Source organism: Leishmania major, chromosome 30 (assembly GCF_000002725.2).
Source record: "Leishmania major strain Friedlin complete genome, chromosome 30".
NCBI classification, from domain to species: Eukaryota; Euglenozoa; class Kinetoplastea; order Trypanosomatida; family Trypanosomatidae; genus Leishmania; species Leishmania major.
The window spans coordinates 909,262-934,228 of record NC_007271.2 but is presented as its reverse complement, the minus strand read 5'-3'; the positions used below and the strand labels follow the sequence as shown (position 1 = coordinate 934,228).

The 24,967-nt window shown below is 59.9% G+C and overlaps 6 protein-coding genes across 6 annotated transcripts; all 6 read left to right on the top strand.

Annotated features, from left to right (window-relative positions):
* Positions 1-99: 99 nt before the first annotated feature.
* Positions 100-1,377, top strand: LMJF_30_2410 (pre-mRNA cleavage complex II Clp1-like protein; the record flags this gene model as incomplete). Its single annotated transcript, XM_001684794.1, has 1 exon — positions 100-1,377. One exon carries the CDS (start codon positions 100-102, stop codon positions 1,375-1,377), a length of 1,278 nt encoding a protein of 425 aa, XP_001684846.1.
* Positions 1,378-2,130: 753 nt separating this feature from the next.
* LMJF_30_2400 (conserved hypothetical protein) lies at positions 2,131-2,952 on the top strand (the record flags this gene model as incomplete). The annotated part of the gene is made up of 1 exon (XM_001684793.1): positions 2,131-2,952. The coding sequence occupies one exon, from the start codon at positions 2,131-2,133 to the stop codon at positions 2,950-2,952; it is 822 nt and encodes a 273-aa protein (XP_001684845.1).
* Positions 2,953-6,055: 3,103 nt separating this feature from the next.
* LMJF_30_2390 (conserved hypothetical protein) lies at positions 6,056-17,443 on the top strand (the record flags this gene model as incomplete). Its single annotated transcript, XM_001684792.1, has 1 exon — positions 6,056-17,443. The coding sequence occupies one exon, from the start codon at positions 6,056-6,058 to the stop codon at positions 17,441-17,443; it is 11,388 nt and encodes a 3,795-aa protein (XP_001684844.1).
* A 700-nt stretch (positions 17,444-18,143) lies between these two features.
* On the top strand, positions 18,144-19,046 carry LMJF_30_2380 (conserved hypothetical protein; the record flags this gene model as incomplete). The annotated part of the gene is made up of 1 exon (XM_001684791.1): positions 18,144-19,046. One exon carries the CDS (start codon positions 18,144-18,146, stop codon positions 19,044-19,046), a length of 903 nt encoding a protein of 300 aa, XP_001684843.1.
* Positions 19,047-20,207: 1,161 nt separating this feature from the next.
* On the top strand, positions 20,208-20,747 carry LMJF_30_2370 (ADP-ribosylation factor-like protein; the record flags this gene model as incomplete). Its single annotated transcript, XM_001684790.1, has 1 exon — positions 20,208-20,747. The coding sequence occupies one exon, from the start codon at positions 20,208-20,210 to the stop codon at positions 20,745-20,747; it is 540 nt and encodes a 179-aa protein (XP_001684842.1).
* Positions 20,748-21,907: 1,160 nt separating this feature from the next.
* LMJF_30_2360 (conserved zinc-finger protein) lies at positions 21,908-23,548 on the top strand (the record flags this gene model as incomplete). Its single annotated transcript, XM_001684789.1, has 1 exon — positions 21,908-23,548. The coding sequence occupies one exon, from the start codon at positions 21,908-21,910 to the stop codon at positions 23,546-23,548; it is 1,641 nt and encodes a 546-aa protein (XP_001684841.1).
* Positions 23,549-24,967: the final 1,419 nt, after the last annotated feature.

Below are 24,967 nucleotides of genomic sequence, written 5' to 3'. Positions count from 1 at the left end.
TCTCATCGCTCGCGTTGCTACCCCCTCCCTCTACCGCGCCCAAGGTCCTTTTGTTTTTTGTTTGTGGAATGTAGTACCCGCTTTTTCTGTTGGTCAGCCATGCAACCACGTAAGACGCACACCTCGCTTCATCTCAGCCAGGAGGCGGTTACGATACAATGGAATGCGATGCAGGAAGGCGGCTCTGTTCTGCTTCTCAGTGGAAAAGTAGAGCTGTTTCGTAGTTCACTGACGCGCAACTTGCGGTACGCCTTTCCAGCGGGGGCGTGCATTGTGCTGGAGGCCTTTGGTGACGCCGTTGTGCAGATCGACGGAGACGCGATCACCCTGCAGACCCTCATAAGCAGTGCCCTAGATGAGATCCACGCGCTGCTCGACACTGCGCGCGTGGATGCAATGCTGGCCATTGAAGAGCGCAGCAAGAAAGCCTTGTCCAGCTCCGAGGAGCTCAAAGACTCTTGGCAGGGCCCTCGTGTGCTTGTTGTCGGCGAGAACCAGTGGGAGAGGGAGGCGGTGTCGCGAGCACTGCTCAACCTCGCAGTTCGCCACGGTAGCCCGTACGGCATCTGCTACGTGGACTTGGATGTGGCGATGCCTATGGTGGGCTGTCCAGGTACGGTGTCGGCTGCGTTTGTGGAGGAACCGGTGACAGCACCGGAGGACTTTGGTGTGATGATGCCGCTGACGTTTTTCCACGGCACGGCCTCTGTCACGAGTGCGACGCGGAAGCGCTACTTGGATCTGTGCGTCTGTGCGGCGCAAGCGGCTACCTCACTCGGGTTCGCCAACTCGAAGTTTGAGGCGGGTGGCTTCTTGATCCACTCCTTGTCCCCTTCCACCGAGATTCAGCACGACGTGCTGAGCGACGTCCTCTCCATTTTCGCCGTCACGCACGTCGTCGTCACTGGCGCAGATCGGGAGCTGGAAAAATTTCTGTACAACGCTGTCTTGGGCCGCACAGTGCACTTTGTGCGGCTGCCGAAGCTGGCAGGTGTGCAGTCGCCCAGCTCCGCCGGGGCGGAGCAGCGTCGGCGCGCGCAGTTGGAGCGCTACTTTTTTGGCACCCCACGTACTCCTCTGGTGCCGGTGCGTGGTGTGGCACGAATGTCGGAGTTGGTGCTCCTCCACGCGGAGACATTCGAGCCGCTGAGCTGGAGAGAGGTGCCGGACCTGGGTCTTGCCGCGGTTGTCTGGGCCGACACGGCTGCGTCTGCTGCGGAGGCGAACGTCGCAGGGTTTGTTGCCTTGCTGGAGGTGGGAAAGCAGTTTGTCAGCTTCCTCGCTCCATCCGGTGGAGAGCTGCCCAAGCCGTTTTTGGTGGTCTCGCCGTCCCTGCACCTGCCACGGGAACTGGTGATGCCCCTGCCAGTAACGTAGTGGGCAACCGGATACTGAGCGCACATGATAAGAGTGTCCCACGCATCTCGTGCGTCTGTGCCTTCCGGGAGCACAGAGACGGGTGTCCACGTGACAGCCGCAGCTGGTGGCCCCAGCAACAACAAGCGAGCATGCCGTCAAACAGAAGAGTGCCACGTCTCAGCCCCTTTCGTTCTGCTGCATTGCGGCTGCCCCCAGCGATGCAGAGGACTCGGCGTCACGCACACGGCTACGGACGCGCCTCTTGATGGGTGCTGTGCTTGAAGGATGTGGCCATCAAGCATAGCAGACGAAGCCGAGAAGCGACGTAAAAGAGGATTTTCTGAAAAAAGGAGCGCTCGATGCCACAGGTGGTGCGGCGCTGATTCTGCCGCGGAGACCTTTGCCAGGTCAAAAGCCGTGTCTTGTGTGCGCCCATCACGGGAGGAGCGCCTCCGTGCGTACCATTCTGGAATGTGTTTTCTCTCCACCTCCCAGTTCCGTCCCCGCCCCTTTCCCCTTCCCCTTGCTTTAGTCGCTGTCCGGCAAACGGGAAGTAGATTACCAATACGGGCCGTCACGCCCTTCTGCTGGCCACTCACACAACGGCGCACGAGCAAGTAGCGGCCGCCCACGCGCATTCTTTTCTCTCCCTCCTCTGCCCTCCCTTCCCTCCCCCCCCCATCTGATAAACAGAAGTACGACGAGACGTGTCTCCAAGACGACGCTTCAGACCCCTCTCGCCCCAACATGCACGCAGGTGCCCCCACGATAATGAGCGGCTTCCACCAAGCCAACGCAGGGACGTCCAGCACGCATTATTTGCCCAAAATCAGTTCTAATCTTGAAACTGTCCGACTGACCTACGGCGCGTTTCTGCGGCTTTGTCTGCACGCTACTGTGTACTACGGCAGCCAGGGATTTGCCGCGGAGAAGGTGTTTGGCAACAAGGGCGCCATGATCACCTCAGAGCGCGAGGCGATGCGCTACGTCCTCTCCATGGGGGCCGAGGTGGGCATATCGGTGCTCCTCATGCCCGTCCGCTACCTAGCTGCCTCCACAACACCGCGCTTTATGCTGGACTACATGTTCACGCGTTGGTCAGATGTGCTGGCGCTGCTCGATCGCTTCAATCCTAGCACCTACGCCAGTTACGCGGTATACGCCTTCGCAAGCTCGGACGACGAATGGAACTTCGACTTCTTCACCTGGCAGATTCCCTCGGTGCTGATGACGATCGGCAAGCTGATTGCGCGCCGGCGCCTTGTAGGGTCAGCACGGTGCCGCACGAAACGGGTCTTTGGCGTGCTGCTGTCACAGCTTTTTTTGCGAGCGTACATGTCGACCTTTTCTGTGATGATTCCTGAGCAAGGCTCTGAGGCGGTGGTGGCGCTATTGGTGACTGTTTTGGAGGGCATGGCAACTTCCTACCTGGCGCGGCACACGTGGCCGTTTCCGTGGGACGACGTTGCGCACACTGCATCCACGAACACGACGAGCTCCTCTACCGCCATGGTGTCGGAGGGGGCGGACACGCCGCCGCGAGACCACAGCAGAAGCACAGAGAAACCAGGCTATGACGCAGAGTGGAAGTAGGGCGTGTGTTGACGGAGGCCGAGGCAGAGGTGAATGCGAGGGGTGGGGGTGGGCAACCGGAAAACGAGGGAGGCATACGAAAGGCTCACGCAGATTCCCTCCATGTCGCTGCAGTAGTGCCTCGCTGAAGCGCATTACACAGCCCGCTGTCTACCCTTTCGTTGGCGCCAGGTCATGGCAGATCCACGTGCTATCCGCAAAGGGCAGGAGAGACAGCGTATGCCGTTGACTCTACACGGGTTGTGCGGTCTGTCTGGCTTCGGGGCTCACGGTTCGGTGTTGCTCGCGCTGATGGCTTCGTGTCTCGTGTTTCTTCTGTTTTTTGTTTTTCCGGCTCCTCTTCGCTTTTTCTCTACTGTTCTCGTGCCTCTTATTCAATGTGCGCCTCTGATCTTCGTTGTCTTGCTCGCCTCTTACTGCTTCGCTTGTGCGTGTGTGTGTTTTGCTTACTGGCTTGCGTGTCGCCCGCCCGCCCCGCCCGCCCGCCCACTTCTTTTCTGCTTCCACGATGCTTTTTGTATGTGTTCACGTATGCGAAGTTGTGCTCGTGTCTGAGATGAAGGCGATGCGCTTGGGTTGGATGCTGGCGCTGCCGCTGTGGTTGTTGCGCCGCACGAATCGAGGGCTCTTCGCTGCGTGAGGCCGCGTTGATGCGCTGTAGACGCGAGCGGAGTAAAGGAGAGCTGGCTTGTCGGGCTTCTTTCCCACCCACCCCACACTTATGTAAACGCAGGGCAGATGCACATACCAGCAGGCGTTGATGCTCTTCCTCACCATATAAGCCACACCAACAGCAAAAAGAAAAGCAAAGAAACCCAGTCACAAAACCACTTTCTCGCGTGACCTTTTTCGGCCACACTTCCCCGCTCTGCACACACACACACACACACATGCAAACACAGCTACTCATGGACCGTTCTTGTGAGTCCAAGCATCCCTCTGCTCCCTTTTTCTAGTTGGGTGCGTTGTGCGTGTAGGTCTTGCTCTCTCTCTCTCTCTCTTGGTGCGTGTCCGCTCGTATGTGTGCCTGTGTGTGTGGGTGGAGGTGTTCCTCGTGGTTGCTCTTGTTGGCATAGTGGCGCACGCACTCGCCTTGTGTGCGTGCGTGTGTGTGGGTGGGTGCTCGCTGGAGTTTTTTCTTTGGTTGTGTTTCTTTTGATTGCTTCTTGCGGGTGTTCGCTTCTGCGTCCATGTTCGCCTTCTCCCCTTGTCGCTTGTTGCTCGTTTTGTCGGCGGCCCTTTCCTCCGCCCGCCTCCTCAACCTCTTTTCTTTTGAATTTTGCTGGGCCGCCCCCTCCACTCCTCCGAGCGGCCGTTGAATGCTTCGAGTGTGAGCCGCTCTTGTTCTCGCCGTGTAATAGGCGAACACGGTGTGCCGGGGTCTCTGCGTGGAATAGGGACATGCCAAATGCGTGATGTTGCCACCAGTACGGAATGCGACTGCAAATAACGCGCAGCAGCGCAGCGACGAGGAGTGGCCGGTGGAACTGTTGAGAGCAGGGGGAGGGGGAGGGAAGGGCGAGCGCTGCCAGCGGTGAAAATGTAGGTGCAGCCGCCATCGCACCACGAGCAGATCCACTCAGGCGGGCCGCAAGAAGGACCTCCGCGGCACACGAGTTTTAGCGGCTCTTTACTTTTTGGAGGAAACCACAAACAAACGACGAACAAAGAAAAAGAAACAAAGAGGAGCCGGCCGCGAGGCAGCTGTGCTGATTGTTTCCATGGGGGGGACAAACATCCCCTAAAACGCAGATGGATGAGCGATGGAAAAGACGAGGACTCACGTCCAGGTCGGGGAGCAATCGCTGTAACTGCACGAAAAGGAAAGGAGCTGACAAGCGCACATAGAGTGTGTGTGTGTGCGCGTGCGCGGCACCCGCTCACCGCACGCTATGGTCGGGGAATGGCGCGGCAGCCTTGTCTTGCGCGTATGGTGTTGAGTAAGGGAGGAAAGGTGCAAGAGGTGCATACAAATGGTACAACGAGTGGTGCCACAATGAAAATACTCAGTGCGGTCTGTGCGGCGAGGTCGTAGCAGCAGTGCGTGAGGCCAGGGCACTACTCGTTTCGTTTTCGTGTGTATGTTTGTGTGCATCCTGCGTCCATCTCCCCTCTGCGCTCTGTCTTTCTGTCCTTCGGTGACTAGACTGCGTGGACGTACGCGTTCTCATGGCAGTTCCTGTGGCTGCTGTTGTGTGTACTCTTTGCCTTCTCGCTTCCTATTTCTGCCTTTTGGTACTCCACGACGTGTCTTCTGCTGCACTTGATGCGGTGATAAACGTTATTGTCTCACCCGTTCTCCGGCTCTCCGTCATGCAGGCCCTGTGGAGGACCACCGTAGATACATTCGTGGACTCGCTGAGTCGACACCGCCACTTCCCTTCACTCCCTTAACAACACATAGAAAAGCGAGTTTTGTTTGTGCGTGTGTAAGGGGGCGCGCGCTTAGGAGCCCGTCGTTGTGTAGGGAAGAACCTTGCTGGGCGTTTTTCCGTTACTTTTACGCGGACAGTTGCAGCTGCTTGCAATACACACACGTATACGTATACAGTATCTCTCTCTCTCACTCTCTCCTCTCAAGCGTGCACGTGGCCATCATCGCATTTTTTCACCGGCTTGAAGTTTCACACCGGGGGACTAGTGGGTGCTGAGGAGGGGGCGGCAGACGTTGGTCACGCCTTCTCATGTACAATAGGAACTTCTCTTGCACCGTAATCTTTTGTTTCGTTGCCTTTGAACGCCACTCAGCGTTGCTGGGCTGCATCACAGACGTGGTGGATGGGTTACTCACCCTTTTGGACCGCATACACACGCTCAGACACACGTGGAAAAGAAACGCAGGCGGTGGAGACGTTGTTCTTGCTTTCGTTTGATTTCTAGTCTTGTATTCGTTGAGGACATTCTCTTTTTCTCTTGTTTCTTCTGCTGCGGCTGTTTTGCACCGCTGACACCAAGCCGCTGGTCTCCCTGTCCTGCCCGATAAACCTACATACACCGCCTGCTCGCGCGTACATCGGGACACAACATAGAGAGGACGCACACACACACACACACGACGAACCGAAGAAAAAGAGAGTGGAGGCGCGGCACCGACTGCAGCAGCATGACCTCGTCCATCACACCGGTAGCCTTGCCGAGCAGTGCTCTCCTCAATCCCAAAGAGGCGGCTGCGTTTTACGAGTCCGTGTGTCGTAGTGAAGGCGTCTTTATCCAGTCGACGTTCCTCAAGCAGTTGCTGCTCGGCTCCGTGATCATCCAGTTTGAAAATGGCTACCTTGGCGAGAGTGGGGTGGGTCCCATCATTCGAACCCTTCAATGCGCACCACTTCGCGCTCTCCTCCTCGCAAAATGTGCCTTGAGTACGGAGGACATGAAGATTGTGTGTGCCGGCCTTGCGCAGCACCCGCAGCTGGAGAAGATCGACATCCGTGGTGTTCCCTTGACCATCTGTGGGACCAAGGAACTACTGCACCTTGTGACGCATAACACGCGCATCACAGAAGTGCTGATGGACGAGTCGCTGCCAAAGTACGTCGCCATTCAGCAGCAGTGCAACCGCAACGCCGAGACCACGCACCAAATCAGCGAGTGTATGATCTGCGGATCGGCTGTGTCGTCCGAGGCGGTGACCTCGTGCGAGACGCTGGTCACTCGATTGCTGCTCGAGTACTTGATGCCAGCCTCAAAGTCCGTGAGCGTCGCGGGCTTGCGGGTGCTGTGCGGTGCTTGGCAGGAGTGCCTCAATCGCAATAAGGGCATTTTAGCGGTCTGCGCTGGCCTGTGTGCTGAGTCGCTCGCGGAGGACTTGTGCCACTGCGTGTCCAGCGTCACCAAGGCCCTCGTGACACACAAGCCCTACAATGCGCCGAACCTCGTGTTTCTTCGCACTTACCTCACGCGCGAGCACATGCGACTGCAGGCGGAGGCGGAGCAGGCCCAGCAACCTGAGCACGGCTCTGCACCCTCGCCGTCTCTGCTAGTCCCTGGGCCGGTGGATGCTGTGGTGGAGGAGCGGTGGCGTACCAAACGTGCTCGCATCGATATCGATGCCTTCTTCCAGGACGACAACTCCCTCTGTCTTCCTCGCTGCACCGTGTGTGGTTGCCCAGCCGAATGCTCCCAGGACGGCCCTACGTGGCTGCTACGCGTGCTGCAGAAGGACATCACAGAACATGGGGCCGTGGTTACACCTGTCGCGCTCGTGCGGCTCTGGCGTCTTTTCGAGCTCTACGCGGACCTGCAGCCGTGCTCGCGACGTTGTGTGCGCCACCTGGTGCGTTACGGCTTGTACGGCTACGGCGGCGTGAACTGCAGCTACGCCAGCGGCTACCCATCGCTCTCGAGCGCAGTAGGCGGCCACGCCGCGCTCCAGCGACTTCCTCTCGTCAACTTCAGCGTTGTAGACGTCGAGCGGGAGGTGGTCGAGGACGTCTGTGGCGGGGAGCTCAACTGCGCCTTGACCGTGACAAGTGCGCTGTCGGATGAGGAAGCGGCTCCCATGGACCCCTATCTTCTCTTTGCGATTGGTCGGCAGCTGCGCCAGCAGCCGGTGCGCGCCATTGGCATGGATCTGGCCAGCGCCTGCGAGGCGGTACGGTTGGTGGGCTGTCTGCCTGTCAGCGAGGCGCCGTTCAAGTACTATGGGCGCAACAACACCGCCGAAGCACCGCCGCGAGACCTTGTCGCGGACTGGGCCACGTGGAGCAGCAGCAGCGGTGAGGCCGCCGTGCAGAGGTGGCTCCACCGCGCCTTTGCTCACCGGCGGCAGCGCGTCTGCGTGGTGGATGGCCCACATCGCGATCTCTTCGATAACATACGCGCCGCGCTATGGACGCTGCGACGGCAGGCACGCTCTATCTTGGTGACCGTGAAGTTTGCCATGGCGTGGCTGTCGCTGCCGAACGGGGTCATAGCGCCTGATACGTCGGCCCACACGCACGGCTTCTACACAACGGCAAAGGTAATCGGGCAGAGCACGCTCCACAGTACGGTGTACATCATTCTCCAGTTCCCGTTTGGCATCCGTGTCGGGTACAAGGGCTTTTTCTATCTTCCCAAGACCGTCTTCCTGCAGATCGTCCGAGGGCTGGCCTTCGTCTTTCTGGACGCTGTGGGGATAGAGTATCGCTCAGCCGGTCGAGCCGGGCATGTGTACGGCTACGAGTTGGTTGGACGCCCCCTCGGTGACACATCGCCGGACGCGCTTGCCCTTCTGCGACGGCTGCTGATGTGCTTGACGGTGTTGGGACTAGAGCAGAGACAGGCTGCCGCCACAGTGTGGGGGGCTGCGCTTCGGTCGTGCGACGTGACGGAAATGCGACGCCTCTTGAGTCACGAGCATCTGCCGGCGCCGCTGCAGTTTTTGCGCAGCTTATTAGAGGCGAGGCAGGTGGCGAAGGCGACGTCTGATCTCTCAGACTGCCGCCCCGGGATGGGACGGCGACGTCAGGGTCATGCAACTGCTTCGCGCACGTACTGGGAGCGCGTGCTGCTCTTCAGCCGCTTCCCGTCTCAGCTCCTGTTCTTCTTTAGTGAACTCATCGGCACTCGGGAAAGCTTCGATTGGCTACAAGAGGCACTACGCGCCGCATCGGCCGTGCTCACGACCGCAAAGGACGGCGGTACATCAGACCAAGCGGCACTGGGCTTGAATGCGGCACAGCAGGGGGCTGATCTCATGTCCCACCCACCCATCGCCACTGCTGAACGCCAGTGGATCATGACGCTCCCATCCCCGTCGCAGGTGGTCACCACCGTTCGCTTTCCGGAGTCTTCTCTGCGGCTCGATAGCACCCCGACAGGCGTCCCGTCAAGGCGGTCGCCCTCGGCGTCGCAGCAGCGCAGGAGCGTGAGGCGCGAGCAGATGATATCGATGGCCCCCAGGCATGCCTCGGCCAAGACCCCGAAACCGCCGTCCGCTCTGCCGTTGGGCGAGAAAAGGAGAAAGACGCTGAGGCAGTCTTCTGCCGCAAGCTCGGCGCCGAAACGATCGCTGAGGGCGAAGTCTGCGGAGAGCCAAGCGTCAGAGGAGGCCATGAGCACCACCAACGCTGCCTCCACGGCCTTGCAGACGGAGAGCCGGCCCTCGTATTCATTTGACACGAACCTTCTGCTGCATCAGCTTCATCGGAAGTGGGCGGGGGAAAGGGCAACGCGGCAGAAGATCCTTCAAGCAGCGTCGTCGGTTGGGATTCTCGAGTTTCTGCGTGCTCTGCACCAGCCCAGATCGGCTGTGAAGCAACTGAGAAGGGGTTCGAACAGCGCATCGCAGACGGTGCACGCAGATGACATGCACGCTCTCGACGCTTCGAATTGCGGTGACGCGCCCGCGGCGATTCCGGGACGACTTTTGGGCAAGCCGTGGCTGGTGTTGCCGTTTCCGGAAGGTACCGGCAACAGCAACAACACCGCCACCTCCTCCTCGTCACCCGTGTCCGACATACTGCTCCTGTTCATTGGTGATACTGTCAGCGCCTACAGTCAGCGTGAGTCCAGGCTCCTCTTCGGTCCAGTCACAATGTGTGACGATCCTTTGCTAGTAGATTTTCCTTTCCGCACGGGTGTTGACGCGGCGGTAGCGCACCCGACTGAGCCTCACCTCGCCTTCTTCTTCTCCGGGAGAGAGTGGCTGTTGTTTGATTTCTACCTTGCCGAGTGCGTGGACGGTCCCTACGCGATGTGTAGCCACGGCCAATTCCGTCGGCTGCCGTCCATCTTTCACGATAGACTGGATGGCGTTGTGCACATCCCTCATACGCAGCTGCTCGTCTTCTTCCGTGACTACTGCTACGTTGTCTTCGATACGTGCACACAGCGATGCGTCGGCGGCATGGGCTTTCTCGACCCGCCGTCGAGGGACACCGTTGGCCCAAACGGACCACCTGTGTTAGCGGGGCACACCTCCTCCTCCATGCCGCCCGCGCTAGAGGACCTGATCCAGACTCTGCAGCAAACAAGCGTAGGGTCGCAAAATGCCAAGTCCGCACAAGTGCGCCGAGACAAGCCAAGCGATGTGGACAGCGACGCTGACGACGACGCGGCGCGGGCGACGGCCGGCCCAAGCGGCATCGGCACGACAGCGCTGCCGCTCCTGCTTTCCGCGCAGCTCCAGGGACTTCTGAGGACAGCACCCATGACGGCCTTCTGTGTTCGAAGCGCCGACTCTGAGAAGAGCGCAGAGGCCTGCTATGTGGTGAGTCGCACCGGCGCCGTGATACCAGTGTGCTGGCAGCCCCTGGAAGACGTTGCGGCGGCAGCTGAAACGCAGGAGAGCGGAGCGAGTGTGCCTTCTGAGCCACAGCGCCGCTGGCTTCTGAATGTACAGGAGCAGGCATCTCCCACTACGGAGACGCCCCTGCGGAACCTGCCGCTTCTCTTTCGGCAGTTCACCACAGCGGCGCTCACGGGCTTGTGTAAGCTGGCCGTTGAGACAGAATGCGCGTTCACGCAACCATGCACCGTTTTGGCTGCCTCCTCGCCACAGCTGTGTGTCTTTGATCCTGAGAGGCAGGCGCGAACCAGTAACGTATCTCCGCTCGCCGCCGAGACCCCGCGTGACGCAGACGCAGAAGGAGACAGTGTCACCGCCAACACCTCTTCAGGAGCGCCATACTCGCCAGGGGATAGCTGTGGAAAGCCACTCTCGACCAGTGCCTCGACAAGAATTACTTCCTCGCTGATTGCGACAGGTCTGGGGGAGCGGGTGCCGCTGGCGCTATCGCGCTGCTGGTCCGCGCAGGAGTCAGACGTCGAGTTTACGGGGAACTCGACCTGGCACGACGAAGTCCTCTTTTACGGCGACGCAGAGGAGCCGCAGCGGCCGCGTGCGTGTGAGATATCGGATAGTCTCGCTGCCGAAGGTCAATCGTCGCCACCGCCGCCGGAGCAGGAGGTTTCTAGTGGCACTGCAGACGTGGACGGTGCGCAACGGGTATCCTTCATTGAATATGACCTCGGCGCCTCTGCCCCGCCGCGCATCTTCACGGCACTCCTGTTGGTCCTCGACACCTCCGCGCTTCCTTCGTCACTTTTGCAGCTCTCCTCCTTGGTGGCCTCCGTGGAGAGCAGCACCGATGGCACGATGTACTTTTCCCAGGCTCTTGTTCGAATCACCAGCCCGGTGGTAGCAGCGCGGTGGGGTAGCGGCGCCGGGTCTGTGGCTTCCTCTACCGCACGCTTCTGGAGGCTGCGATTCCGCACGCCGGTGCCGGCCTGTCTCGGCGTTGTTCGTCTCTTCTGGATGGAGACAGCCCCGGGCAGCTTCGCAGAGACGCAGCTGCCCGCGCCCACGGTGCTCTCGCCGTGCCTGCCACTGACGCTCACGGTGCCACCACTACCGCGGGAGCCCACCGCCAGTGATGGCGATATCGCAGACGCGCAGCCGTCGTCTCGCGGCGGTAGAGCCGCCACCGGAGATCCCCTCATCATTGAAGCAGAGGAGCTGTTCCAAGCATCGAGGAGGCTGATCTCGAGCGACAATTTTCACTCCGTGTTCGCCGATGACCCGAGCCGCAGCGGCGCCGGCTGGTTCGTGCCGCACGCGGTGATGCCGGAGCTCGTGAGCTCCTCCCTGTCCACATGTGTCTTCGTGTGTGCTTCTTCCATACTCCAGCTGGCTTGGGCCCACCAGGGCGCAAGCATTGCTGCGACACACGCAGAGGCACAGCCCATGGGGCGCCGCACGGGTTTCCGCGATATACCCTACCCTTTCGTGCTTGGCTGGGATGCAGCCTTTTACGTCGCGCCACGCGAGCACCCAGGCAGGGTTGCCCTACTCCGCGGTGATTGGATGCTGCTGTGGGACCTTCACGAGCAGCGACCCGTAAGCGACGTGCTGCTGTGGCGCACCTCGGCACTGCTGGGCAAACTAGGGTCGCTGCCCATCGCCACCGTCGTCGCTGTCATCAATTGCTGGTCTAGCGAGGAGGGAGACGCGGTGATCGGTATATTTCATGTTGCGTCGTCGCTAGAGGAACGAGAGGTGAAGTACGTCGAGTTTGACCTGGAAACAGGTGCGGTGCTTGATCTTCCAGTGCTCCTGGCCGCATGCTTGACAAATCGTTTCCGTGCACCGCCGCCGCCCCCTGGCAGCACTCTTCATACGGTCTTGTGTACACCATGCTCGCCGTCGACGTGGTACATGTTTTGGGATCGCAGCGTGCAAAGAGTTTCCAGGACCGAACTCATGGCCGAGAACGGCGATGGCGGTGATGATGGGGTAGCTGCTGCCGACCCGTTGTCCGAGTCGCGTCTCTTCTATTCGGTGCCGCTCTACCTGAGCGAGTGGGGCCAGCCGCAACACCACTGTAGCGTGCTGCTCGATGTGCCGCAGCTCCTGAAAGCTGTGCAAGGGGAGTCGGGCGAAGACCTCCTGATCACCGGCATGCAGCTCTACAGCGCCGGCGGCCGGGGTGGTGAGAAGACGTGCTGGCAAGTGCAGTGCAGCGAGAACGGCGGGGGCGAGTGGAGGGATGTGGCAATGCACTACCAAGCCGCTGGGGGCCGTGTGTGTGGCGAGACGCTATGGACGCCAAGTGAAGCCTGCGCGCTGAGCAAGTGCCCGTACTGGCGGCTGTCGCGGGTGGCATCCTCGCAAGATCCATATGCAGCCTTCGCTGCTATACCGTCGTCGGCTGCGTCGGAAACTGCGGTGGCTCAATCATACTCGCAACTGCGCTTGCTGACCCTGCCACGACGGCGCTGTCGCCAGCTGCCGACGCACATCTCGGGCGACGCAGCAACAACGACAGTGGCAGACATCAATTCCTTCTTCTCCCAACGCGCGCCAGGAGCCGTGACGTTGTCGTTGCAGCCGTGTGCCTCGGCCGCGGCCACTCCCATGGGCCCTTCGTCGGACAGCGTTATGTACGAGCTGATGTGGGACTACGGATCGTCACCGGTGGCGCTGTGCAGCGTTGCCTTCGAGCCTCGCGATACATCGCCGTTCACCGTTCAGCGCACGTGGACGATGTGGCACAGTGACACGGCTGTCGGGCCGGGTATCTGCTCTGCCACGACGACAAAGCTGATCCGCGGCAGCGACACTTGCGGGAGGTGCGCCCTTTCCTGGCTGCCAGATGGCCCCTATCGCTACTGGCGCCTGCAGTGTGAATGGAAGACGGTAGCGGGTGCCGCCTACGGCGATTGCCCCCCATCCTCTCTCACCATCTCGTCTTTCAGCGCACACGAGTACGACGGCCCCCTTATTACCGTGTACAACGCCGACGGCGGCTGCCTGAGAGCGACACCGCTGTTGTGGCCGATGGCAGATCGCGCGACAACCTCGTCATATCAGCTGCAGTGTGTCGCCAACAGCGTTATCCTGCTAATGAACGTCCCGCTGGGCCTGACGCTCTGGGAGACAGAGTTCTTTGGCGAAAGGGGCAGCTGCACGGCTCGCATCGCCGTGGAGTCTACCAACGACGCAAGAACATGGTCTATCGCAGCTGAGGCGACGATTAGCACGGCAATGGCGACGGCGTCAAGACCGCAGCTGTGCTCGCTCTCGTGGCCGAGCTGCGGCACACATGTCCTCTGGCGCCTGCGCGTGCTCGAATCATCCGCTGACGTGACGCTGCACTTGACGCGTGTGCGACTCGGCCACCGCCCAACAGCCAGCCACATCTCCATGTTTGTGCCCCAGTCGATGACGAGTAGTCTGAGCTCTGCAGCGACAGCGGCCGCAACCGCCGGAGCCTTGCGCAGGAGCTTGCCCATGAAGACTGTGTTGGAAGCACCAGTCGAGCACGCACCCGTCTCGATGCTGAGGTTGACGCGTCCGCAGCGCATGGTGCGGGTGCGCGCCACGCTTCCGAGCAGCGCTGCCCGCTACCACGTAGAGTACCTGGGCCTCGATGGGACCTCGTGGCTTTTCGCAGCCGTGATGGATAGTGGCCGTGCAGATGCGCTGTGCAGCGCCTACTCGTCCAAGAGGTCTTCCGCGGTTGTGGCGTCCGTCTCCTGGGATGGCACCCTTGTTTCCCCCAGTACCCACTGGCGCCTTCGCCCGGTGGATGAGACCTCGCTCGATCAGCCGCAGGGTGTGGAGTGGTTCGAGCACAGCAGTGAGTATGCGGAGCTGGTCGACACAGCAGAGATACCAGGCATGGTCGTGAGCACTACCGGGTTCACAGAGGTGCAGTTTCCAAGCATGCTGAGCGGCCGCGCGGCGCACCGGAGGACAACGGAGGCATCCACGGCGCGCATAGCTCCCCCGATGCCGGTGCTCCAGTGCGCGGCGCAGAGTCCGCAGAGCGCAGACACGGTGCAGGATTCGACGCCGACAGCGGTGACGTGGTCCTTTCTCTCTCCCGTGATGTTTGATCAGGTTCTGCTGTTCGTGCAGTCCACCGTAGATGAACCTGTCGCGCCCACTGTCGTGGAGACACCGGGAGAGGAGAGCAGCGCTTCGGGTTATGTTGACGCGGAGGCGCCACCTCCACCGCCACCGCCACCGCCACCGCCACCAGCACCGCCACTGCCCGCGAATCAGCCGCTTCAGCAGGTGCTCGTGGAGACAAGCAATAATGGACAGGATTACGTCACCGTTGCCGAAACCGTGCTGCACCTGTGCGACCAAACCGTCTCGCTTCGCTGGGTGGAGGTGCCTACGGCGGCCTTTTGGCGGCTTCGCTTCGCCCGACGAGTGGTGCCACCGGAAGCGGTGCCAGGAAAGACGCCACTGTCGGTGGACGAGCCATTAACCTTCACTCTAAGCTTGTACGCAGCACGGTGGCTGATTCGACGTGGTGGCCACGCTCTTCTTGCACAGGTTGCGAAGCCCACACCGGGGCACTACACTAACACCATCTACCGCTCATGGATCTCAGACGCGTTCAATCGTGAAGGTGCTTTTATGCAGTCGTGCCTGTATGCGTTTGAGGAACACATGCGCACGGTGAATCAACGGCGGCAGACGGACGCCATAAGCCGACTAGGGCAGGTGGCAGGCACTGTGCAGAAGATGAAGCAGATGTACCAGACCTTCCTACAGAGGGCCGCAAAGGAGGCTGGGAGCTACATGCGGCTGGGCGGCGAGGAGGCGGCGCAGGAGGCGGACGGCCGAAGCTCACGCGCGGTAGCCCCTCTGTTGCCACCTTCAATTCCTGCGGAAGTTTCGGAGTGGCTCTCGAGGGAGTATCTCTCGTCTGATATCATCCACCTTCTCGTGGTGTCGTCGACGACCACGTCGATCGGCGGCCCGCACGTGCTACACCTCGCCGAGCTTCTGCATCATCCGCTGGCGTTCCGGCAAGCGCTGCAGTTCACGAAGCGGACAACGTCCTGGTTCTACCCGTGTCTGGAAGCCGTCGGCTCCCTTGCAGAGGACTGGTACGGCTTCCCGGCTTCTAGCGCGTGCGCGTCTCTTTCCGTGTTCTGGAGTCTGTCCACTGTGCTCCAGCGTCAGCTTGGCGCGCTGCTCTCCACACCCGACACGATCACACCGCTGGATGAGCACGTTGCGAGCCCGCTCGTTGTCGTTCGCATCACTGAATCCAACTGGGTGCCAACCCACCACTTTCCGACTGTGGCACCGTTCCTCTACGCCGTCGGTTTCCACGAACGGCCCTTTACGATGGCCTTCGCAATCAACGACATCGTTTTCACGCCGCCGTACGCGATGGGCGTCCCCAGCGCCCGTGACTCACAGCCTCTTGTGAGCCCGTACCCTTACAAGATCGCCGCGGGTGTCAACTTTGTGCAGCAATGTCCGCTGGCGTGCTGCCCGACGCCAGTGATGGATGTGCTGCGCTACATCCTTCCGGCAAGCGCCTTCACGGTGGATGCAAGAGGGAACGCGGTTGTGCTGACCACGTTGGTGCTGACTGTCGGCTCTCTTCGCGCGGGCAGCGGCGTTGGTGGCGAGGAGTGCAGCGCGGTGCTGCGCTTCACTGTGTCCGGTAATGGCGTCAACTTTGGTCTCGCTGGCCTCGTCATGGAATCGATCGAGTTCGAGGTGCTGATGCTAAGCGCCGATGGCGTCTGCGCGGACCGCGAGGCACCTGCGGGGCAGCGCTTCCATCAGATGAACTTTGTCTCTCACGGAGCGCGCTTTGTAGGCGGTGCGGGTGCCTTGGCAGGAGGACTGCCAGCGTCACAGCCGGCGAATGACGGACCAACGCCTGAAATGGAACTTCCTTTGAGCTTGATGGGTGCCGTGGATAGCGACGGGCTGCCCTTGGTTAGCCTGCGCGGCGATTTCGGCAACGCTCGCTTTGCCACGGTGGCGGAGCTCCCTGGCGCCGTAGTGACTCACCTGCAGTTCACAACCATCTGTCATGTGGAAGGTTCCGTACCCGTGGGGGACGCATCCTCGACTGAAGGCGGAGAACGCGACAGCAACGTCGCGCATTGGGTCTTTGCACCGTTGGAGGGCGAGGGACAGGTGCTCCTCCCTGGGGTGTTGTGCAGCTGCAACTGTGCCTGCACGGTCGAAATCACGTGGGGGGAGAGTGAATGGCCGGTGCGGCTGAGTAGCTTTCACATCGCGGTGGATCGCTGCTCTGTCGACGATCTGGAGGCGATCTTTCGCGCGTGCAGGGGCGACGAGCGAGACCTCGGTCAGGAGCTCTTTTTGTCGGCAAGGAGGGACGCCACGGCGTACGATGTGGGCGGGCTGCGTATTGAAGTGGCTGCCTCATTGCGCGTGTTGACGGGCCGCGTCGTGGACGACCGAGTGCGCATATCGCTGAAGGGCATGGCGGTCCTGAGCTTGGAGAACACGGCTATACCTGATGCGACGCTCGAGATGGACTGTGAAGCCGGCTTCATCGCTCTAACGGCGCGGTGCGTGCACTCGCTGACGGTTGGCGCCATTCTCGTAGAGGGATGTGCGGAGAAGCCCATCTTGATGCAGCTTCTCCACCCAGTCGGTGTGTCCCGGAGTATTGGCGAGAGGACAGACCAATGCTCAGCCCCCGCTTCGGCACTCCGTTTCTTGGTGAGTGGCTACAGTCGCCTCTTCAGCGTCCATCACATGGCTCAGGTGACGCTCGAGTTGTCGCAGAGCACGGAGCGGTTCAACTCCGTGACGTTGGTCGCCGCGTCTTTGCGCCACGCCGGCCTCGTCGTGACTCTCCAGGATTGTGCTGTGTCGGAAGTGTGGCGCTTCGCTCAGATGACGATCAATGAGCGTGCTCTGCGAGGCATCATTGAGCGTGACATGAGTAGTGTGCCGATGATTGCGGTGATGCAGGCTCACCAAATCCCGTTGGCGCTCTCTATCACCTCGATAACCCCAGAGCCGTACGACCTTGTGGCGCAGCGCCTGTCGTGCCGCGTGAAGGGTCTGCTCTATGGCGCATCCTTTGACGTGGTCACCTCTGTTGTGGCGCCTGACGACTCGGACGACGTGTGGTCCCTTCTTGGGGCCCAGTGCATCCCTGCAATGCTCGAGCAGTGCGAAGCAAATCTATGGGCTTCCTATGCCAATGTTATTGGGCTGCGCGAGACCAGCAGTGGCTGCCGCCCCGACATGGACGCAACCGTATAGAAAGAGCATTGTGAAACTGCATTGCCTTAGCAGGGTTCTTCCTGGTCTGTTGGTTGTTTGTTTCCTTGGCTGTACTGGACTCTCGCAGGTCTTTGTGAGGGGACGTGTTCGTGTCGCAGCGTGCAGAGCTCCATCGTTGGCGGGTGTGTTCCGGGCCTCTATTTTTCTGGTCACGTTCGCCTGTTCCACTTCCATGTATAGCCCCGCAGATGCCCTGAGAATCTCAAATTGCAACGAGACCGATGAACTTGGAATACCCTCCCACCCACCACATTCCGCGCATGTTCCGGAAGGCCAACGATCTTTTTCGCTCGAGCTTAGCTTCGCGCATCTCCGTCGGCTCTCTCTCTTCACCTCTTTTCTTGCCCCCCTCCCTCCCCTCGCTGTCTTGTGCGAGGCGAAAAGGGCAGGCCAGAAATGGGAGCGGCCTCTCTTTCGCGCTCCACCGGCTCCACTGCTCTCCTTGCTTGGTATACCCATCTTTTTCGTTCTTCTTCGTCTACCCTACGCGTGCATATCGCCAGCACCACGGCGCATACCGGGGCTCACTTTTTCTCCGGTCCACTGGCTGTTGCTGTGCCAGCCGCTTCCCTCACCCTCTGTCTCGCGACCGTCCCTCGCACTTGCTTTCACTCGGGAATTGTTACCACCGCCGCACCACCACACCCAGAACCAGCAGCAGCAGCACGGGCGCGCCGGCATGTCCGCGCACGACTCCTCGGCGATGGCCCTCATCGCCCACATGAATGACATTGAGCAGCAGCGCCGCGTGCTGAGCATGAGCCAAAGGGAACAGGAGGCCAAGATTGCCTTTACCACCGCAGAGAAGGAGCAGTTGGTGCAGGCCGCCAAGGCTGCGGAAGCCGAAGAGGCGCAGCTGAAAGACGACCTCGAAGTCCTGGCCACAGAGCAGCAGCAACTGGAGTTGCAGAAGATGGAGGCCACAGACCGCCTGCGCAGGACGCAGGCAGAAGAAGCGCTGCACACGGCAGCCGTCGAGGCCGACCTGCAAGCACTGGCGAAGGAGAAGGTCCTCTGGCACGAACGGGCACAGGATCTGGAGTCGCTGCGGCGCTCGTGGGAGGAGGACGCTGCTACGTCGTCCTGCATCGCCGCGCTGCGCCAAGAGAGCGAGATGCTCGCGCCGTTGAAGGCAGAAAAGACAGCCGTTGAGGACGCGCTGGCAGAGACCATGGCAGCTATTGAAAAAGTGCGAGCCGAGCAGCAGGCACGGCTCACGTGCTTGGGTTCCGTTGGCGCCCCCGCCGATGCAGTGCAGCGTTCTGGGCTAGCTAGGGCGCTGGCATCCATGCACGGCTCGGCTTTGAGCGATGGCAACACTGCAACTGTCGACGACGACGACACCGCAGCCGCTCTCGAGGAGGAGATCAAGCGGGCTGACTACGAGGCCGCGCAGGTGACGGCTCGCCATGGGCGCACCATCGCAGTCTTGCAAAGAGAAGTGGACGCGCTTTCCACCCGCGCCGGCGAACTGCAGCAGCTGCTCTCCAGTATCGGGGCGTCGTGGCAGGAGGTGCTTTCCCGCACGCGAGACCTCCAGCACTGCAAGGAGACGGGGCTTTGCCGTCGCTGCCTCACGTAGGGTATGGCTTGGGAGGGACAACAAGCTGAGATGGTGTGTATGTTTTCTTTTTTTTTTCTTCCTGTGCCACCGTATTCGGTGGCCATGGCTCTCTTTCGTTTTTTCCCTCTGCTGTGCTTCTTTATGTGGCTCACCTTCGTGTGTGCTCATCTGCTAATTCGCTCAAACCATTGAGGCGACTTTGTGCCGGACGCCGCTGCCCCTGCGCACACAAACACACACAGACAGACAAAGAGAGAACTCTTGTGCCATGCCGGAAAATGATACAGCTCCGCACTGAGCGGGTCGTGCGACGGGGATATGCCGAGCTCCCTTCTACCTTCCACTTGGTAGCTGCCTCGTACGCATTCTTTTGCGCAGCTGCAGTAGTGCATGAAAATCAAGGGCTGCTGTGCTGCTCGGACGCATCGGTGCAGCCTTGCCGCACGCTGTTACACAACAGAGGGTGCCGATTTGCCGAATCCCGACCCTGAGGCGCGTTTAATGAAGGGAGAGACAACGTGCGCACCTCAGCTTTCCTGCTGGCTTCTTCGACGCGCTCGCCCCTTCTCCTGCCAGCACGTTTGACCTTTCTTGCTCCCGTCTGCCTCACTCGCTCTTTTCATCTCGGCGTGCGTGTCTGTTCACAACACCGGCTCCCGTGTTGCTTTGCGTGATGCGTTTCGGCACCATCCTGCGCGCCGCCACATTGCACGTCCGCGCAACTGTGGCTCTCTTTACCATCTCCTCTTCCTCCTATCGCGCTCTCGACAACAGCAACGGCTGCATATTTTTCGTTTTTCAGTACTGTTGAAGAGTGTGTCAACATACACGTATACGGAGAGGGGCACCCTCAGCGCTTCTGCTTCACCTGTCTCTGGCTCGATCTCGGCGAACCACCGCTGCTCCCGCACTTACACGTACCTATCATACGCGATTGCTTCTGTTGCTAACAGAGGCACCGAAAGAGGGAGAGGAAGAGAGAGAGCGCCATCCAAACACGCACGCAAAGGCACCGGCGGCATCCACGCAATTTGTACTAGCCCTTTCTGTCCTCCGCTGTGTCTTTTGCCGTGTGTGTGTGTGCGTGTGCTGGCCTGGTCACCTTTGTAGTCAGTCTCTCTTTCTCTCGTATTTGTAGTCTTCGCCGTCCTCTTGCCTTTTCGGTACCGCTGTGCCATCATGCTCCGTGGTCTGCGCAATCGCATGAAGCGCGAGAATGAGCCTCGCGTGCTGATTCTCGGATTGGATAACGCGGGCAAGACAACGATTCTGAACAAGCTAGGCGTGGCCGAGGAGCGCTCCGTTGAGGCACCTGAGGGACCAACGCAGGGCTTCAACGTCATGAATGTGAACCGCGACGGCAAGCGCGCCAAGCTCTGCGACTTGGGAGGTCAGCGTGCCCTGCGCGAGTTCTGGGAGGACTACTACGCCAACACAGACTGCATCATGTACGTCGTCGACTCCTCCGACCAGCGTCGCCTGCACGAGGCGCACGAGGCGTTTGTCGATGTCGTGAAGGGCGTGCCGAAGGTGCCTGTTCTGGTGCTGGCAAACAAGCAAGACTTGGCCACCGCGAAAGACCCGCAGAAGGTGGCCGAAGCGCTCGAGCTGAGCGACTATCGTGACCGCTCTTGGCACATTCAAGGGTGTAGCGCGAAGTCCGGCGACGGTCTCGAGGAGGGCGTCGCATGGATCTTCGAGGCATGCAATGTAAAGTAGAACTTGAAAACTGGACGAAAGAGCAGCACAGTCGCGGTTGCAGAGGTTGTCTTTTTAACGTGTCGGGTGTCCACGCTGGGTAGGGGGTGAACGTACATACGTGCAGCAGAACGATCGCCGCAGTGAATCGACGTGTGTGCGAAACTGCGCGCACTGCCTTATAGTATTCTCTGTCATACGCTCTGGTGTGTGTGTGTGTGTGTTTGTTTTGTCGCTCTTGCCATCTCTACTCGACCGCGTCTGTTACGAGTGCCAGTGAGCCTGCCTGTCTGCTAGCTGGCTGCCACGTGCGTGCGTGTGTGTGTGTATGAGTGCGTGACTGTCTGCCCATTGGTGCTTGATTGAGTCTGTAAGTGCTATGTGTGCGTCTGTTCATGTGTGTGCGTGTGTATGTGTAAGCGGCGCTGTACTCCAATCACATCAACCCTGAAAAATCGCAGCCTAGTTAATCGCGTCGTACTCGAGGCGCTTCGGCACCGTCGCTGCGTCGCGATCACAACTTCTGGACGTTGCCGATGATAAATACACACACACGCACACACATGCATGCATTGGCTGTTGCAACACTCGACGCAGATGTGCACAAACGCATTGTTGTGCTCGTTCTTTTTTGTATGTGTGTGCGTGCGTATGTGTTCTCAGGTTAGATGCATAGGGAATGAGGGAGGAAGGGAGAGAGGAGAGAGGGCGAAGCCGCCTAAGACAAGCCGCTGACACCCCCCTCCCCCCCCCGTCCCTCCTTCACATGGACGACGTGCACGGAAACGGGCTCCGGTGGCTCTCTGCTTTCTTGCGCCTTTTGTTTTTCTTTCCGTCACTTCAGCGCCACAGCGCGTGCGAGGGTGTTTCGGTACTGATCTGTTCGCAGGCTGCTTGCCCCTCCCCCCCCCCCCAGCCCTCCCCTCCTTAACCCCACACATAGACATCTAGCCATGCACATAGAAGAAAACGAGAGGTGATTTGACTTTATTGCCCTTTTCTCTTTCGTCTCTCTCCATTAGCGGAAGCGCGCGCCTCGGATCAGTGTGACTGGTGGCCATCTTTTCTGGGGAGCAACTCAAGCGCCCTCCACCGCCGATCTTCGCCGACCTTTTCCGTCACGTGGCATCTTTGTGCGACCCTCCTTTTTCGCCGGCGCACATTCACACACATATAGAATCATGCCCGCGCGTGTCATCACATGTGGTATCTGCTTCAATGTGCTGGACCATCCGCTGACGTTCGATTGCCACCACTCCTTCTGCACCGGCTGCGTCCGCAGACAACTTACCGAGAATGGTAGCAACGGCTTCCAGTGCCCGCTATGCGCCACTTCCCGCACCGAGGTACACTTGCACAATCTCGCGCAGTACGCTGACCACGAGACGGAGGTGTATGTCGAGGTACTGGCGCGCGGCACGTCCAATCCGCCCAAGTGCCAGTGGTGCGAGACGACGTCTGCCAAAGTGCAGTGTGGTGAGTGCATGTGCGTGTACTGTGAGGACTGCTGCATTGCTGTGCACAGGAACAGCGCCAAGCGTGATCATGCCGTTGGCAAGCTTAGCGAGTCGAGTCGAAACTTCATGCCACGATGCCCGCTGCGCGGGCATGAGGAGTACCGAGCCGAGTTTTTTTGCTCGCAGTGCCGGCAGGTGTGCTGCGCCTACTGCCTGCAGGTCGGGCCGCATCGCGACCACCTCCATGTGACGGTGGCGGTGGCCGCTGCAGAGGCGCGGCAGCAGCTGTCGCGTGACATGGAATCTCTCCTCGAGGTCAAGCACCGATTAGAGCAGCAGGCGGCGGAGATGAATCGCGTCTCGGTGCTCTACTCCGACACGTACGACGCCGTCGAGAACATGGTGACGGAGCGCTTCGAGGCGTTCAAACAGCAGCTCATGCAGCGCGAGTTGGAAGTGCGGCGCACCCTGACAAACCTTCGCGATAGCGGTGATGCCGCGCTGACGGCGTCGCGGCGGCAGTACCTCGACAAGCTGAACAGCGTCAACGAGACTCTCCTGCAGTTTCACGCGATTCGGAACGGCGGCACAGACGACGAGGTGCTGAAGCGTCACTCACAGTTTGGCAAGTGCCTCAATGCAGATCTGCCCACCGTGACGGGGAACGGCTTCAAGGTGGTCAGCCTGGGCGAGATGACGTTGACCAGTCTCGATATTGGCTTAGATTTGCAAACAATAGAACACAACCATACCACTTCCCCTAGACTGAACCGATCCGGCAGGCTTAGCGCGGGTAGCAACATGTCCATGAACGGTGGCGGCTCTCTCTCTCTCTTCGCCGGCAATACCTTATCGACGCCCCTGCGACTCACCTTCCCCGTCGACGACGATGTCGAGGCGACCGTTCTGGCTGAAGGAGTGCGACTGCGGTGCGTCGCCAGCGGCGGTGGCGATACGCAGATTGGCGTGCGCAGCAAAGAGATGTTCGAAGCACTCCTTGCCCAGTTCCCAGAGGACCGCGGTGTGGTGTCGTGGCAGGTGCGCCTCGACTCCATCTCGGACACCTTCATTGGTGTGGTGGAAAAGACGTCGCAAGCCTCACAGATACCGGAGGGGTTCTACTGGAAGGCGGCCTGCGCCGACGTGATTGACGGTCGAATCGGCCGCTACACACCTGCCGTGCGCCGCCTTCCCGTGTGTCGAAACGGCGATCGTATTCGTTTCTTGTACGATGGCGTGCAACGTGCCCTTCGCATCGTCGTGAACGACAGTGACGATCGCGGCGTCGTGGTGGCCGACCTGCACCCCCGCATCGCTGCTTGCTTTATCTTTTACCCCGGCGAGTCTCTTACCATCCTCTTCTAGGCAGAGGCGCCAGGATGGGCGGGTGCACTATGCCGTGCAAGATGATTTGAACACACGCTCGTCACCGCGGCAGAGAGGGGGACGACTACGGGCTCCTGCGACTGGGACGTTTGGCTCCGTGTGCCGTGCACTGTCACACACCCTTATGCATGTGTGCGTTTCCCTTTTTGGAGAGGTTGCGGTGGTGGTGACGTAGGGGGCCATGTGGCGGTTTCTGTTTGGCTGTCGTCATGGTGGCCGTGCCCCGGGTGGCCTGTGGCTGGCGCGGTGCAACCCCTTCTTGTGTGCTCGCTGTCGAGCTGCTTTTGCTGCTTCCTCTCTCCCTGTCCTCGCCGAGCTTCCTCAGCCGTTTTCTCGCTTTGTGGGCTGCCGTGCGGTGTATCTCTGCGGGTAGCGCAAAAGCCAACGAAAGGATGCATTGCTGTCTCGGGAAGTGGGCATGGAAGGAAGCACGTGGTCGGGGGAGGGGGCGAGAACGAGGCAGCGCGCACACCCCCTGCAGAAGACGGTGTTGCTGACGGGTGTAACGTTGCTGCGTTTCCACAAAGCTCTGTTTTTTTTTTTCTTCGTTGTCTCTCGTTTTTTGCTCATGTGCTTACACACCATAGACGCAACTGCTGTCACGAGCTGCACTTGTCTTCCTCCCTTGTGGACTGTCTAATCTACCTCAGGTCCGTGTGCTAGTGTGTGTGCGTGTGTGCGTTCTTTAGTTGTTTTTTCGCTTATTATGGACGTTGCTCAATTACCCCGCCGTCTGCGGAGCACGAAAGAAGTGTGTCTACGCCTCTTCTCCTATGCCCTCCTGTCCCTCCCTACCCTGCCCTGCCTCCTCTCGCTCACCTGTGCGAATCAACAACGCACTCGCACGCTCATCAAGGCGAACGAGCATCATGGTGAAGGAGATGCTGGGATGGTCTCCTACTGTGTACGAGCGTTTCACTCGACACTCGGCCTTTGTGTTCACGAGAGAGAGAGAGAGAGGTGGGCAAAGGGCACTGGGGCGAGGGCGGATTCTCGGTGTGCGTTTTGCACCGAGGCGCGGTGGCCCCTGGCCTTGAGGGAATTGTGATGGTCCGCGCTTGCCCCCGGATCACCGATGCGAAAGGAGCATCGCCGACATCTTGTTTTTTTTTTCTTCCGCTCACGCGAACTTTAGAGTATGGCTTGTGATAACGTGTGTCCCCGCTGGCTGCTGACAGCCTCGACTGCTCTGATCCACTCTGACTCTCTCTCTCTCTCCGCCTCTGTCCCGCTCTTCTCGTTACCTCGTGTGCTGTTTTATCTTCCACACCGACTCCATACATTGCGCCATCTGTAGTGTGTGTGCGATCGATCGTCGTCACAGTTGAGTTTGCATGCCCCTTCCCTGACTCACCCTTTTTGTTTTTGTGATCTTTTCTCGGTTTCGTTTTTTTGCAG